This window comes from Diadema antillarum, unplaced genomic scaffold, assembly GCF_040938485.1.
Source record: "Diadema antillarum isolate AM-2024a unplaced genomic scaffold, OU_Dant_1.0 seq00001400_RagTag, whole genome shotgun sequence".
NCBI classification, from domain to species: Eukaryota; Metazoa; Echinodermata; class Echinoidea; order Diadematoida; family Diadematidae; genus Diadema; species Diadema antillarum.
This window is the reverse complement of record NW_027272155.1, coordinates 655368-670739: the sequence shown is the minus strand read 5'-3', so window position 1 is coordinate 670739 and position 15372 is coordinate 655368. Positions and strand designations below refer to the sequence as shown.

Here is a 15372-nt window from a genome sequence, read left to right as displayed (position 1 = left end):
AAAAATCATGTAAATGGAATAGCAAAGGCTCCATTAAAGTCAGACTGAACAGGAATATTATGGCATTTTCTAAGTACAGTATCTATTTGGTAAACATTGATATTGTTTACAGTCATCATGCAAAAAATATTTGAGGTGATGACATCATCTTGTCTTCATCCTATTGACCTGCACACTGTCTAAAGGGTCACTCAATTTCTTTCACTGAAAAGAAAGAAACAAAATAGAATTATATTCTGAGAATCATGACTTTAAGAGGGAAAGGAATTAGAGTTGCTAAGACAGTAAAAAGCAAAATAAAGACTGAACAGCATTTGTTAACCACCAATATACCAGTTTTATTATTAAACGCATTCAAATTCTATGACTATTTTTTACATGAAGGTCGTTCCTGCAGCCAGAAAGCCTGCTCACAGTTTGCCAAGCATAGCAACAACTAAATGTGAATGGTGAATCCCAAGTATTGAAATTTATTCATCAACAATAGGTCAATGGAAATAATCAATACGTAATACAATACAATAATCAATAAATCAATACTAGGATCAAAGGAAAGAAACATTCATAAATTTTTCTACTAAAATCAATCTACATGTATTTAAAGTAGCATCTGTAAAGCCATGATGTCATTGCTTCATTTACTTTGCATCAATTTGACTGCAGCTGTATCATTACTTTCTTAAATACTATTTGGAAACTTTCGAATTTCATAACTTCCTCATCTTTTGCATGATTTTACATGAAAACCTTTACTGTTCTGTTTTCTTTCATCTCCTGCTAATTTGCACATAGAATGGAGTTACCTTTCAATGGGGAGTGAGCAAGCTGGCTTACATACACATACTTGTACAGTGGTACTGGAAATACAGTACGGGTAATACCTAATTTCAAGAGAATATGATAGCTGCCACATTCAGTGAATTGCCAGCTTTGTGGGATAGAATTGCCACAGAAGTCTATGAGTACAAACACATCAAAAATCTTGGTGGAAGTCTAGGAAAAAATAGGACAAATATCTTCTTTTTCCAGGATGTCTTGTCAATTGATTTACTGAAATTCAAATAGGCATGGCTTTATTGATATACCTGATATCGTATATCTTATTCAAAACTTTCAGTGATTTTTTTTTTCTCTGACTGAAAGCTATTGTAACAGTCATTTTCAATACATTTGTTCATCATTGATAGCAATGATTATGAACTGGCATTTAGAACATGTTCTTCCCAGGGAAAATGTACTTTTTTACATCATAAACTTTATAAGTAATCATCTAACACGAACACACACACACATATTAAAGTAATTGCACATGTTTTGCAGACAGTGATAGTATGACACATGGTGACACGTGCAGGTATTAGCGTATGCTACCAAAAAAACAACAAAAAAGAACCATGTAAAGGGAACCTGCAAAAAAACACAAAAAACGGATAGTTACTGTCCAAGGATAATCCTGTCAGGTAGGCAGCTGCACTTGACCTGATTACAAGAAAGAATGACACCAAAGAAGATCGTGACGTATCTTGTTGCCATCCGGGGGAGACCAGGGTGCCCTGAGATGTCAGCTTTTTATTGCCTGTACGTGCATTTTGAAGGGTGTGAGGTGGGAGCATGTTTAGACTACATGACGTCACATCCATCATTGGTGGAACTCCAGTGGTGGATGGGGGGGGGGGGGGGGGGGGAGTATCGGGCATGCGCCCTCCCCTTTATTTTTTTTTTAAACAAAAGAAATAAAAAGAACGAAATGGGGGGGGGGGGGGAGTGCCCCCCACCTTTAATTTTGTAAAGGTGCCCTCTCTTTTGGAATTCCTGGATCCACCCCCTGAGCCAATAATAATAATAATACATACAATTTCTATAGCGCCGTTCTCCACTTTGATTAAATGCTCAAGGCGCTTTACAATTGTACATCAAAGCAAACAGATTGAAAATACAAGTACATCACAGTAATAGAAGAAGGATGAAGAAGCAGAAAAAAAGACATGAAAGTCTGTCTTCAAAAGACACTGGTCTTCAAAATGCACTGCTAAACAGATAGGATTTTAAATTACTCCTGAAAGATGTTATAGAGCTCGAGTCTTTCAGCTCACGAGGAAGTGAATTCCACAGTGTTGGTCCAGCGTGAGCGAAAGCTCGTTCCCCCCAAGATTTCCTAGAAAACGGAATATGTAAGAGACCTGAAGTTGAGGATCGAAGAGTTCGTGAAGGTTGGTATTGACGAAACAAACAAACATTGTAATCAGGAGCTGTTCCCTCAATAACATGATAAACCAAAAGAAGTATCTTAAACCGAATACGCTCCTGTACAGGCAACCAATGAAGACTCTTCAGGATAGGTGTGATATGACTGCGTTCACTTGACAAAGAAACAATACGTGCAGCGGCATTTTGTAGCTTTTGTAATTGGGCAATTTGCGAGTTTGGTAGATTGAAAAACAAACCATTACCGAAATCAAGGCGTGAAGAAATAAGTGCATGAACAAGTTTTTCCGTGGCAGAGCGAGTCAAATACTTGCGAATAAAACCAATATTGCGCAATTGATAACGGACTGATTTAGAAATGTTGGTGATTTGATCGGACATAGCCATGTGAGAGTCAAACATAACACCCAGATTGCGACATGACTTTGACAGAGGAATATCATTACCTACAATCGAAATACAATTAATATCCAACTTATTCAAGTGAGATTTAGAACCAAAAAGGATAAATTCACACTTGCTGTGGTTTAGAAACAATGAGTTAGACCTCATCCAAGCATCAATATCAATGATGCAATTTTCTAGACAGCGCAGTGCATGAGATGCTTGGATTTGATGTGGTGGAAAAGATACAAAAACTTGTATGTCGTCTGCATATAGATGATACCGAACAGAATGCCTTTGAAATATTTTCCGCAGACCGATCAAATAGATAGAAAAAAGGGTGGGCCCGCCAACAGAGCCTTGAGGTACACCACAGCCTAATGGCTTTGAAGACGATGTGACACCATTCAAAAGAACAGACTGTGAATGGTGTGATAGGTATGATTTAAACCATTCGAGAGCTTGTCCCTGGATACCCAAACTTCTAAGTGTATTGACAAGAATTCTGTGATCTACAGTGTCGAAGGCCGAAGACAGATCCAACAAAACCATTGCTGTGACGGATCCGGAATCCATTTCCCTTAAAATATAACTAGAAACATTTATCAAAAGGGTCTCCACACTATGGTGAGGGCGATAAGCCGACTGTAAAGGATCGAATAGACCATGTTCCAGCATATAGTCTGAGAGTCTCGAGAACACAACTCTCTCTAAAATCTTGAACAAAAATGAAAGATTGCATACAGGACGATAACTTGTCAATGATTCCTTATCCAATGAAGGTTTTTTCAGCAAAGGACGGATCAGAGCTTTCTTTAAAGATAAGGGTACGGTAGCTTGCTCGATACTGAGGTTAACAATTTGAGAAATAATCGGGGCAAACGTGGGTGCGCAGTCCTTTAAGAGAATGGTTGGAACCGGATCCAATGGACAGGATTTAGGAGGCAATTTACGAAGAAGGAGAAGTATTTCATCAGTAGTTGTATGTTGGAAGGTTTCCAGTGTGGAAGAGGTAACAGGTTCAGATTCAGATAGTACAACATTACAACTGAAATTATCTCGGATTTTTTCAACTTTCGAATGAAAAAACTGACTAAAAGTTTCAGCCATGGCACAGCCATCGACATGTTTAGGCAATGGAGATGACTGTTTGCGGTTCAAAAGTCGATCGGCGACGTTGAAAAGCTTCTTATGATCATCTCCGCAGTTTTCGATGAGTCTGGTGTGATAGATGCGTTTGGCTCTGGACACAAGGTAGTTTACTCGGTCTCTCTGATCACAGAACAACTTTCTGTCTGTCTGCAGCTTTCCATTGTTGCGCCATCTCCTCTCAAGTCGCCGCCGCTCTTTCTTTGCTTCAGAGATACCAGAGTCATACCAGGGACTGTACTGATGAGACTTCACTTTCCGAGTCTTGGCTGGTGCGTGAATGTCCAGTAACCTGCTAAGTTCTGAATTGTAGCGGTTCACAGCATCATCAACGTCGGCTGTTGACAAGGACGAAATGTTACTGTCAGACACGTCGTTGGCGAAATCAGTCCTGTTGATGCCTTTTATGTTGCGAGATGAGAACGTAGCATCATTCCTCTCTGGCTTGTTAAAACGAAACAAGCAGGTTACGGCGGAATGGTCGGAGATGCCGGGAATAACTCGTGTGTTGGAAAATAGCAGTCTGTCAGATTGCCGTATCAAGATGACGTCGAGAATATGGCCATGATCATGTGTAGGTGTAGTCACCAACTGGCGGAGTCCATGGCCATCGACGAGGTCGTTGAACTTCTGCGTGTACTGGGATGAGAGCTTATCTAAGTGTATATTAAGATCTCCTGTGATTACGAGAGAAGATAACTTATACAACTTTTCATCTAACAAATCCGAGAACTCATCAATAAAAGATGAAAAAGAACGATATCCTGGTGGTCTGTACATAACTACAATCTCAAGACTAGTAGTGTTGTTAGAGACCACGGCTGACATAGATTCAAAACTTAAATGGTGATCTGATGGATTGAGAACTACAGAGAGATTGTCCCTGTACAAGAACCCAACACCTCCACCACGCCTGGAGGCTCGGGGTTGGTGCAGAAATACAAAACCGGGTGGAGTGAGATCTGTGATGGCTGCATCATCTAATGGAGTCAGCCAAGTCTCAGTCACTGCAACTACATCAAACTTGTTATCAACAACAAAATCTTGAAAAATTGTTGACTTATTACAAAGGGATCGGGCATTGATTGTACAGAATCTAAGATGATCACTAAATTTGTCAAAACCTCCTCTTTTCCCTCGATGTGTCTTCGACCTCCGACCGATACCCAGGGACAGAATACTCCTCCATACTTCCTTGTTTTCTTCACGCCATTTTGGGGATTTACTGCTACAGTTGTATGAGTGAAGAAGCTCACTAGAATATCGAACCCTAGAATTGCGTGTGCCAAAAGTTATAGAATCAGACACATCTTCAGAAGGGCCTGGATTCGGGTTAATGTCCCCACACATAAGCAACTTTACACGATAAGTTGATACAGTATTGGAGTAGTACAGTATGGGGCTCCCAATGTACTTGCCCTTTGGTTGTACAGCAGAGCCATGGGACATACCAGGCTGGGTAGCACACATACGACAATAGGTCTGTGATAGTTGAGTGCTATTACACAAAAGAAGGGCAACAAATACAAAAGAATGCAATGCCAATGGTAACATTGTGTCAGTGAGAGTGAACCACACAGAATCAAGTGCAGTGAAGCCTATGCTATAACAGGTATAAAATGGCTGTGGTTGTCTGCACTGTATACACTGTAGCTGTACTGAAAAATCAATCCACTGTAAATGCGCAAAAACAGTACAGAAATCACTACAATTTGTCCAGCAAGTGCTTGAAGACAAACATTCAAAGATAGAATACAATACACACTCAATGAAAAACTTACAACAGGAGAAATAAGCGAAGAATTAAGAGCTCTGCTGGCGGGCAGCCACCGGGCGCGCGCAACCACCACAAAAAAAAAAAAAAAAAAAAAAAAAAAAAAAAAAAAAAGACACCAAATGATGAGACCCTGCATGACAAAAACCACAAATGGACTTTCCTAACCAATCTTTTAAAATAATGGAAAGAAAGTACACACTCTAGGAAAGTGTTTACTGAGAAGAGAGGTTTTGAAGTTTAAGATGTATTCAAGAGATTAATCTCACCAACCTGCGCACTGTGCAATGAATGGGACAAAAAAAACAAGCAGGAATTAATGTAGAAAAACTCCCTCTCCATTTTTTCTAATAACTTTCCTCTTCCTGCCTTTCTTCTATTTCTGCTTTACATGCATCCCTCACTTCCTCTTTCCTTTATCTGTTCCAATCTATCTATCACTTTTTCTTCTGCTTTCCTTATCTCTCTCTCTCTCTCTCTATCTCAATCCTTTCTTACCTTTTTGCACCCCACATCTCCAAAAGCTGATCAATCACCTTCCATGTACAACTCAATCTACAAAAACATGGACGAACATGTCATACCTGCCAACCCTGAGACTTAATAAAACTAAAACAAACAAAGAAAATTTATTTAAAAATCTGAACTTTCATAAATTTCATATACTTTTTATACTTCCAAAAAATCAGAGCACACGGAAATTAATGCATTTTCTTTCTGTGAAAAATCTGAATATTCAGATTAAAACTGAACAGTTGGCAGGCATGACATGTACACTTCTTATTTGTCTGTTTGTGTGTTGCTGCTTTTATTATATTACAAGATGCACTTATAATTATGCAAACATCACAGAACCTCTTGCTCCAGGAAAATGAGCACAAGATGAATCTTTTGTGAGAAATATGGCACATCTCACGCATCATCTGCTTTTCTTTCTGTAATTCTCCTGTTGCCTCACCACAGTGGTCACTATCTATCAAATAAATATAACGGCTATCAAACTATATTTCTGCTTCATATGCAAGCACAGATGATGGGGTGGGGGACACAGGAAAGATCTAAAGGGCAGTATCATAAAAATAACAGAAGTCCTGTTTCTAAGAGCTCTGATGCATAAACATATATGATGACCTCATCTTTTGTGGAAGACTGATTTAAATTGATAACGCAAACAAGATGTGCTTTCAAAACAACAACAACTTGACTAGAGTGGAAAGATTTCCAGAAATGGGATTGTCAGAGAGGACATTCCTCTGAACTGCATAAGATACTCAGAAAGTTGATCAATATGTAACATTCAACCCAACCAGCAAGATGAAAGCAAAGGTTGGATTTCAGTTAAAAGATTTCACGGCCAGCCAGCCTCTCCAATTTCACCCATATCAGTAGCAGACAGGAGTTTTGTTTGACAGCATTGCCTCTAATTTCTGCACAGTTGATATGCTACATGGTGTAAACTTTGGTGTCTGGATTTTTGCAAGTGCTTTTTGTAGTCCTCTGGAAATATTAAAAAGTGGTATGCTACACAGTATAAACTCTGGTGTTCGTGGATTTTTGCCAGTGCTTTTACTAGTTCCTCTAAACATCAGAGAGCTGTGCTTTGGGGTGTAAATTTTGGTGTTTGTGGACTTTTGCCAGTGCCTTTAACAGTTTCTCTTGAAAAAAAAAAAATGGTATGTTACATGGCGTACACTTTGGTATCCAGGGATTTTAGCCAGAACATTCCAATGTGCTAGATTCAAAACTTATAGACCTGTGTATGCTAAACAGTATACACTTTGGTGACTGTGGATTATTGACTGAGCCTTCAAAAGCTAATATAAAAATAAGGGGGTTGGGATATGCTACAAGATACATACTCTGGTGTGAATTTTTTCCCTATAGCCTTCATTTGTTGAAATAAAACTAAAGGAATGTTGCATAAGTGTTTTCATAAGTGTACAAGCATAGAAGTAGAAGAAAATCTTTTGAAGTCTGAACTAGTTACACAATGTTTGGTCATGAATTGCATTCGTACTGGACATTATTCAGCTTCTAGATATACATGCTTGTTTATGGATGTTTCTGCTTGTTGCTTGTTTTTTCTTATCTGGAAAAGAAGATGACTGCATTTTCTCCATAAATCATACATTGTAAATTCTTGGTGATCAATCCAATCCCCCAATATAATTCACAACTACAAATTTATAGTTAACATCAATCTCTGCACACCTCCCAATAATATCATATTAGAAAGTCAGTGGTTTAAAAAGTACTGTATTCAAAACAAATTACTTACGATGTGATGGTACCACAGCACTGAAACATAATACATATCTGCCCCCAACATGAGGTAGATGGTTAAACTTCACAGTAGTGCACACAAAGAAATATGAATTTGATAGTGGCTAGACAACTTGCAGCTAAACACAGGTCATACCCTTTCATACACAAAGTCAGGCCCAGGAGCACTCCTGGAGCAGTTTGACTTATGCCCCTCTGCCTCTGTTCATACAGAGAAACATTGCTCCCTGAGACCACATGCAAAGTGGCTGCAAGAGAGGCATAACTGTCATGGTGAACTTCAAGTGCGCAGGAACTTTTAACATACAAACTGAATGCACGATGCTCACTACATCCCATTTCCGGAGCACTCTAAATATTGGTGACCATCTGTAGAGAGTTTAAAGTTCTTCAGAGAGCTCCAGAGCTAGGGTCATGTGGGGCCTAACTTTAGAGCACTCCAAGACCAGACTGTCTGTTAATACAGAATTCAGAGGGGTTCAGTGGCGAGAGCTTTAAATGCCCCGTATGAATGAGGTATCAGTGATATAAACACCGGACTTAATATGCCAGCATCATCTCAGGTTACTTTCAATTGGCTTTCTTTGTCTTTGCAGGGGCAACCCCGCCACATATCCTGGGTCATGTGTCAAGCAATCTGATTGGCTGTTTGTCCGTCTTCTGGAAGAAGAGACACACCAATCATGTCTCTGCAGTACCAAGGAGAGGGGTACAGGGAACTATTCTATCACTGTTTCACTTGGAAAATTAGATCCCTGTGTAAAAGATGATGTCATTTGAGTCTCTTGTCTTCAGGTGAAGCCCCTTTGAACCACATTCCTGATTAACACACCTTTCCAACACACCCATCATGGTTGACAGCAAGGGAACCTAAACGTGTCAAGAGAATTTCATGCCAAACTGCCCATCAAAACGTTGATAAGCTTTCAAAACGTGAGTACTTGAATTTGATTTTGGCATACAGAGTTTATCGAGTTGCTGCCCCTGTCTATTTCATATATCGTCGCTAGGGCGACAAGACCTCGTATCTACAAAATGTCAAATGTTCAGGAGAGCCAAAAAACATGGCGGCCAACGCACTGTGGCGAATGGGATAGCCTTTCCTTTGACATGCCGTGGTGGCTTCATTTTTGGAGTAAGAAAGTTGGGATCTGGACAGGACATCACTTAACCCATTATTTGACCATTAATCCAAAAAAGTGATTTTCACCAAAATTGCAGATATAAGGTCTTGTCACCCCAGCGACGATATGCACTTTCTCTTTTCACTGAAAAAAAAAATCTACAATTGGTACCTGCAAGTGTACCAAACATGTACTGACAGCACATCTGTATATAAAGCAAATGAAATATTAAGATAATCAAATAGAATCAAATTCAGTTTAATTCCTTTTTTTCTTCAAATCAACCTTCCTTCTTTCCTTGCAAGCCGGTTGCCTTTTTTTTCTTTCTTTCTTTTTCCTTATTGTCCTCTAAGTTAAGACCACCATCTGAAATTATCATTGGTAATGTGTGTTAATGAATCATTGCTGGTAGACCTGACTATGTTCAAACCAAATGCTATCCAGTTGAGGACGAGCTGATTATGCAATAGTGCACTTTTCCCATAGACACCTGCCCAGGTATATTCCGGACAAGTCTTCAATAGTTTAATAATGGACGACATCAACAAAATGGCAGGATGCAAGGTATGCGTGAAAGGAAGAGGAGATCGATAGTGTACATACATGGCATCCAGACATAGAATGCACAACTCAAATTGACCAACATGGCTGAAACTACTTTGATAATGATATAGCTCTGTACTGAAAACCATTATTTTCAGGATAGATCATTCATAAGACCTTTTCCATCATTACCATTCTTTTCATAACAACTTACATTGCATTCTAACACGATATTTGGACCTTGGGTTATTACTTTGTTTCCTGTATTCATGAGGGCGCATAAGATTTGCCCATTTATGGTAGTTGGATCAATATGAATGAAACATCTGCAAAGTGTTAAAATGCATCCTTCCTCTTGCCCAATAGTAGATTTGCAATGTAACTTAAGAATGGACTTGAACATCCTCGTCTTGCACAATGCTCAGTGATAATACAGGAAGGAAACAGCGGAAAAGTTCCATCATGTGGTCTATCACCTAGTAGGACACTTTCCGACTTTTTGGGGGAAATTACCTTGCTATACCCAAAGTTGGGAAAATATGTAAAATTATAATTTTACATTCAGCAGGGTGTTTTTTTTTTCATTCCATTTCATTTATTTACAAATTCTCATTAAAATGCAAAAAAAAATCAAAAAACAACAACAACAACAAAGGTAAGGTGAGAACATAACATCATGTGGGATATTTCTACTAAAAAAAAAATTAGATGCCTCACATAGAGAGAGCCAGAGAAAAAAAAAGAAATTTGGGCAAGAGAGAATATGGAGGAGCCAACAGAGACCATTGGCCATTGTATGGCTGGGCTCCTTCTGGAGATTTCACATTTATTTTGAAAATCAAAGAAAGAAAGACAGGGAAATTATGGCAGGAAAATAGGACGTACTGCAGGTAACAAATAACAATTTGCTTTAAATAATTTCAATGCATACTAATTACTGAAAGCTCACAAGATTTACCAAAGATTTCCAAAATCTGCCCAGCTACTCAAGGCTTTCACATCTAGCGGCAAGAAAGAGAGCAAAAATAATTTCTGCATCTCCAAAAATCTCTCTCCCCCCCCCCCCCCCCTAAAAGTGGGTTTGGCTAGATTGCGCAATCTGAGCTAAAAATCCTTGGTAAGTGTAGTTGACCGACTGGTAATAAGGTGTGTCACAACTCTTCCTATCAGACAGAGGAACTACTCTATATCACGGATAGCTTTGATTTACTTCCATACCCATATCTTCACCTCTACCATCAAACCTCAGGACACAGGAAGGAAATTGCCGAAATGTGTCATTATCTCCTCTCACGGATCCATAAGTCGGCTGGGTTGATTACAGAGAAAACTGCACTGAGGTCAAAGCGGGAGTGGTAGTGGCCAAAAGCATCACAGTTGATCTGGTATATATAGTTCTGCACCATTTCCTGATCTGGCATTTATGAACCTGTACCCTTTCCTTGCAGGAATTACTAAGAGGTTGGCCTTTTGCAACAACACTGCATCCACTCAGCTTAGCAGGCACAAGTGGTGAGTATCCAATTTTTCACTATTCTGCATTCATTAAAATTTCAATCACAGAATGTAAATACCAGCATGCTCTATATTCTGATATTTAATTCCCCATTTTTTATCTTAATTACAAAGGTGTACACAGCAGTTGCATTCTTAATCTACAGTGTAAGTCAAGTACATATTTTGACCAGCATGACTGCTCAAAAAGTTCTTTTTAGACCTCCTTGACTAATTGTAGGTCTAATGCAAATTTAAAGTTAGAATTCCCTGCTAGGCTTATAGCAAAGTGGCGTACTAGTATTTGTTTTGATCAAAAGCATATGAATTTCCTTCACCTTAAAGGCTTGGACTTTATGAACTTAACTGGATAAAAAAAAAATGAGGAAGACAAAAGTCATTTGTTTTCCCTATAGAAATACCTAAAACAATTTTAAACTATGGCTATCTTTTTTTTTCGGATCACATGACAAATCTTCCGGAGAAAAGGTATTTCCTCCCCCCTCCCAACCTTTGTGTTCTAATTTCAATACCCTGTCCATAATGCTCTTGCATTGGGGAAAACATCTTCATGTTAAGAATGGGTTTTACAGTACATGAAGAAACAGTATTCATTGTTTTTTCCACGTTTCACTGCACTGAGCCTGTATTATTTTAGATACATACATTTTCATAAATACAGTATGTGTAAGGGTGCTGTGAATCACTATTTCTCCCACTGTCTGAAGATGGATGGATGATTTACATGATTGGACATGGCAGGCTGCAGTGTTACCATGGTTAAATCGATTAGAAACGATAACAGAAATATCTACAAGAAAACAGAACACCCCACACAGTCATTGTTGTGGCCAGGGCCCATACATGTAACATGCTGAAGTTATGTATTGATACCAATGATATTTTCTTGTTTCAGTCATCATTCATTATAACTTTTAAGCATTTTATTTCCAAATCAGGACTTATACTGCTAAAGGTTGATTCACAGTTTAGCAGTACAGGCATATCACAAATTTGCAATCTCATATATTTTCCATCTTCAAATTAAACACTTTTCATGTGAGCAAAGTGCTCTGCCTGGTTGTAATTTCTTTCATTTTGATTGTATTTTTTTTTGTAAATAATTGATAAGTTTTTCTGTTTTTTTGCATTGAATACACACAGTTAAAATTAATAAGACTTAAAACTCCTTATTTTTGTCATATTATAATGAAACTTTCTCAATTTTCTTTCTCTGTTCGAAAATGTATTGTTAGAACCTGCAGCTATAGGGTTTGTGAAGGAATATATTGGATGAGCAATTTATTCATTATTTTTATTTCTTGCATTTTGAACAATGTCATATTGGTTCAATTGCAAAAATATGCAAATATTTTGTTTATGATCTTTTGTCATAACAATGATCAATGGAAAGGCAGTGAATAGTACAAAATAGTACAAATAGTACAAAATTCATCTTACCCCGTTGAGGACGGTTTGATCTCAAGAGTGCTTCAACACTTATTTCCCTTAGACGCTTGCCCGAGTATACTCGGGACTCATCCTCGATGGGTTAATGACCCTAACACCTAAAATCTATCCTACAGGTATTTTCAGTTTCATGGCACTCACTGCCCATTTCAGAGACCCCACGAGTTCCGACTTTGGGGCACTGCTGTCATGTTAATCTGCAAATATAAAATGTTGCTTTCATCTTAACCTTGACTCACCAAATATGCCTGCAGAAATGAAGTCTACTTTTATCCAATTATTACCACACATTTTCTATTTCTTTCTGCAGATAAAACAAGAAAATAGAGTCGTGTGCTTCAAAAAGTGGTAATTAGGATATTGTGCCAAGCCAACAGGATGGGGGATACAACACCAGACACCCTTGCTACAACTGAGTTGCTGTACGACAGCTTGCCAAATGCAACTACTCCAAGCGGGAACTCCACTTATCAGTATGTCATCTCCACCTCCCAAGTGTCTTTCCTTGTCATCATGGCAATACTCATCATTGTCTTCAACATCACGGTGCTCCTCGTCCATCACTTCACCCCTGCCCTCAAGGTGCCCATGAGCGTGTTCCTCAAGTCCCTGGCATACGCGGATCTCTGGGTGGGGGTGAATTGCGCCCTCAACATTGGAGTGACGTACGCTGGTGGCTGGCCCTACGGTCTGGTCACCTGCAAGCTGGTCGGCTACCTGCTGCTCGTCGTCGTCCTGGTGAGCATCATGAGTTTGACATGCATCAGTCTGGAGCGCTACGCCGCCATCCAGAATCCACTCCACTATCGCACCGTGGTGACATACACCAGGTCACGCCTTTGTGTCATCGCCCTCTGGGTTGCCAGTGGGATTGTCTTCCTGCCTGCTTTCTTCAACTGGGGCAAGGCCTGGGATATCCACGGCAGCTGCACCCTCTTCTGGCGCTACAACATTTCCTTTGGCTTCTTCGTCATTGCCATCTTCATCATGCCGAACCTTCTCATCTCAGCAACTTGCTACATCCGCATCATCTTCATGCTGGTTGCCAGGCAACGGTGGCTCAGGTCAGGTGCGGGGACCCCCGCCGAGCGCCAGCACGAGCGACTAATGGCAAAGATTGGGCTGGCAGTGATGAGCGCCTTCTACGTGACGTGGCTGCCCTACGTCGCTGCCAGCTTCCTCCGCTTCCTGAATCTGGCCAGTATCTCCCCGTCATTCTACAACAGTGCCCTCTACTTGGGCATCAGCAACAGCTTCCTGAACTGCATCATCTACAGCATCTCTCACAAGGCCTTCAGGGACGGTCTGAAGAGCCTGGTGTTGAGATTCTGCTGTTGCTGCCTCTCTTCCAAGAGACCCGGTAGGAAGCAATCAGCAGCCAGCACAAGGCGCACGAGTAGCAACGGCCAATCAACAAGTGCTGCTGCCTCCAGCCAAATCGACGAGGCGGAAAACATTGACTTGGAAGTTCAGAAACACAAACCTTGAATTACACTACCTACAAATACAAACTCGTCTTTGCCATGGATAAAGTATGCAGCTGAAAGTTCACCATTATTTTTTACTGGATCTATTTTGAGACTACATTCATTCCAAAATGAGCAAAAACTAATATTTATTTCAGTTACTGGTGACAGAATCATGCCACTTTTTCAAATGAACTTTTAGATTTAAAACAATCTGAACACAACAACTTTTTAGTGGTCTTTGGTGATCTGGGTGATCAATACACGCAAAGAATAGTAATGGGGTGATTATCATTTCTGTACTACAGAGCATTGTACAATTGCATATTGCAATGAGACTCCCTGGTTAAAGCTTAACTACAAGATGAGACGAAGAAATTAGTACAGCTATTATCATAACCATCATTCTGTCTTTATCATAGATAGTGCCAATCAAGAACTGAAAGCAAAGTTGTTGACTTTGTCATAAATGATCCTCTGTTATATCTACAAGAGACTGATTATAATCATATACAATGTACTCAGCAAAACGTACAACTACGATGATAATACATACTTTATTAACCTGTTCCTGAAGTGTCCACTCATAGGCGGGAACTGGGTACATCAGGTTCCTAAAAGGTACACATACAATTTATGTACATGTACACTGTATCAGTCAGACCGCAGCACGTATGCTAATGAGCCAATCCGGCAAGATTTATTCAGCACTCTCGTTGACGATCTTGGCGTTTGAAAGGTGTCTTGTACATGTGAGATTTTGCGAGAGTTTGACAGGGCTATGGTTTTCACAGTGTAGCGACATGTACATACATTAATCATGGCTACAAGTCACGGTAAATTGTTCTCCAGACTTTGATCTTTATTTTGATACCACATTTGCTTATAATATCAGTTCTTATCATGACGATATAATCAGTTGAATTTGTGTAAAATTTGCCTGCTTTTCACGGAAAATTTTGCGGTCTAAAGTTCGTTTTTGGTTCCTGACCGGATTAAGAAACTGTTGTTTCTGATTTTGGCTTTTTCGTAGAGAGGAAACTTAGATGCTCATCATATATTTGAGTCAAGGAGACGCAAGCATGATTTATACTAGTTTTTCCATTTTGAAATGTTTGTAAAATTCACTCTTAAGCCGGAAGTATGCTCCACACAAAGTGTACAGTGGCGCAAAAGAGCTCTCTCATTGGACAGTGCTTGCATTCAGCGCTTGAACTTGGCTTGAAGTACACGCGTGCCTGTATGCAAGCATACGCTATGCACACACGTGGCATAAAACCGTAGCAGCGTAATGACGTAATGCAAGCGCTGAATGCAAGCGCTGTCCAATGAGAGAGCTCACTCTTGAGATTGCACGGTTTCAAGCTGACCAGCACTGACATCGATGTATATTTTACTGGTTCCTGACCGGATTAAGCAACAAATTGTCAAGATATTTACATAGATACAAAGATTAAGAGATGGACTACCAAATAATGCA

The 15372-nt window shown here is 39.6% G+C and overlaps 2 protein-coding genes across 2 annotated transcripts in view; one reads left to right on the top strand and one right to left on the bottom strand.

Annotated features, from left to right (window-relative positions):
* LOC139709031 (pseudouridylate synthase 7 homolog) overlaps positions 1–15372 on the bottom strand; it is a 154739-nt gene that overhangs the window by 128794 nt on the left and 10573 nt on the right. The gene's annotated exons all lie outside the window — the stretch shown is intronic.
* On the top strand, positions 12805–14259 carry LOC139709017 (probable G-protein coupled receptor 21). Its single transcript, XM_071620985.1, has one exon. It carries the CDS (start codon positions 12805–12807, stop codon positions 13912–13914), a length of 1110 nt encoding a protein of 369 aa, XP_071477086.1. The 3' UTR covers positions 13915–14259.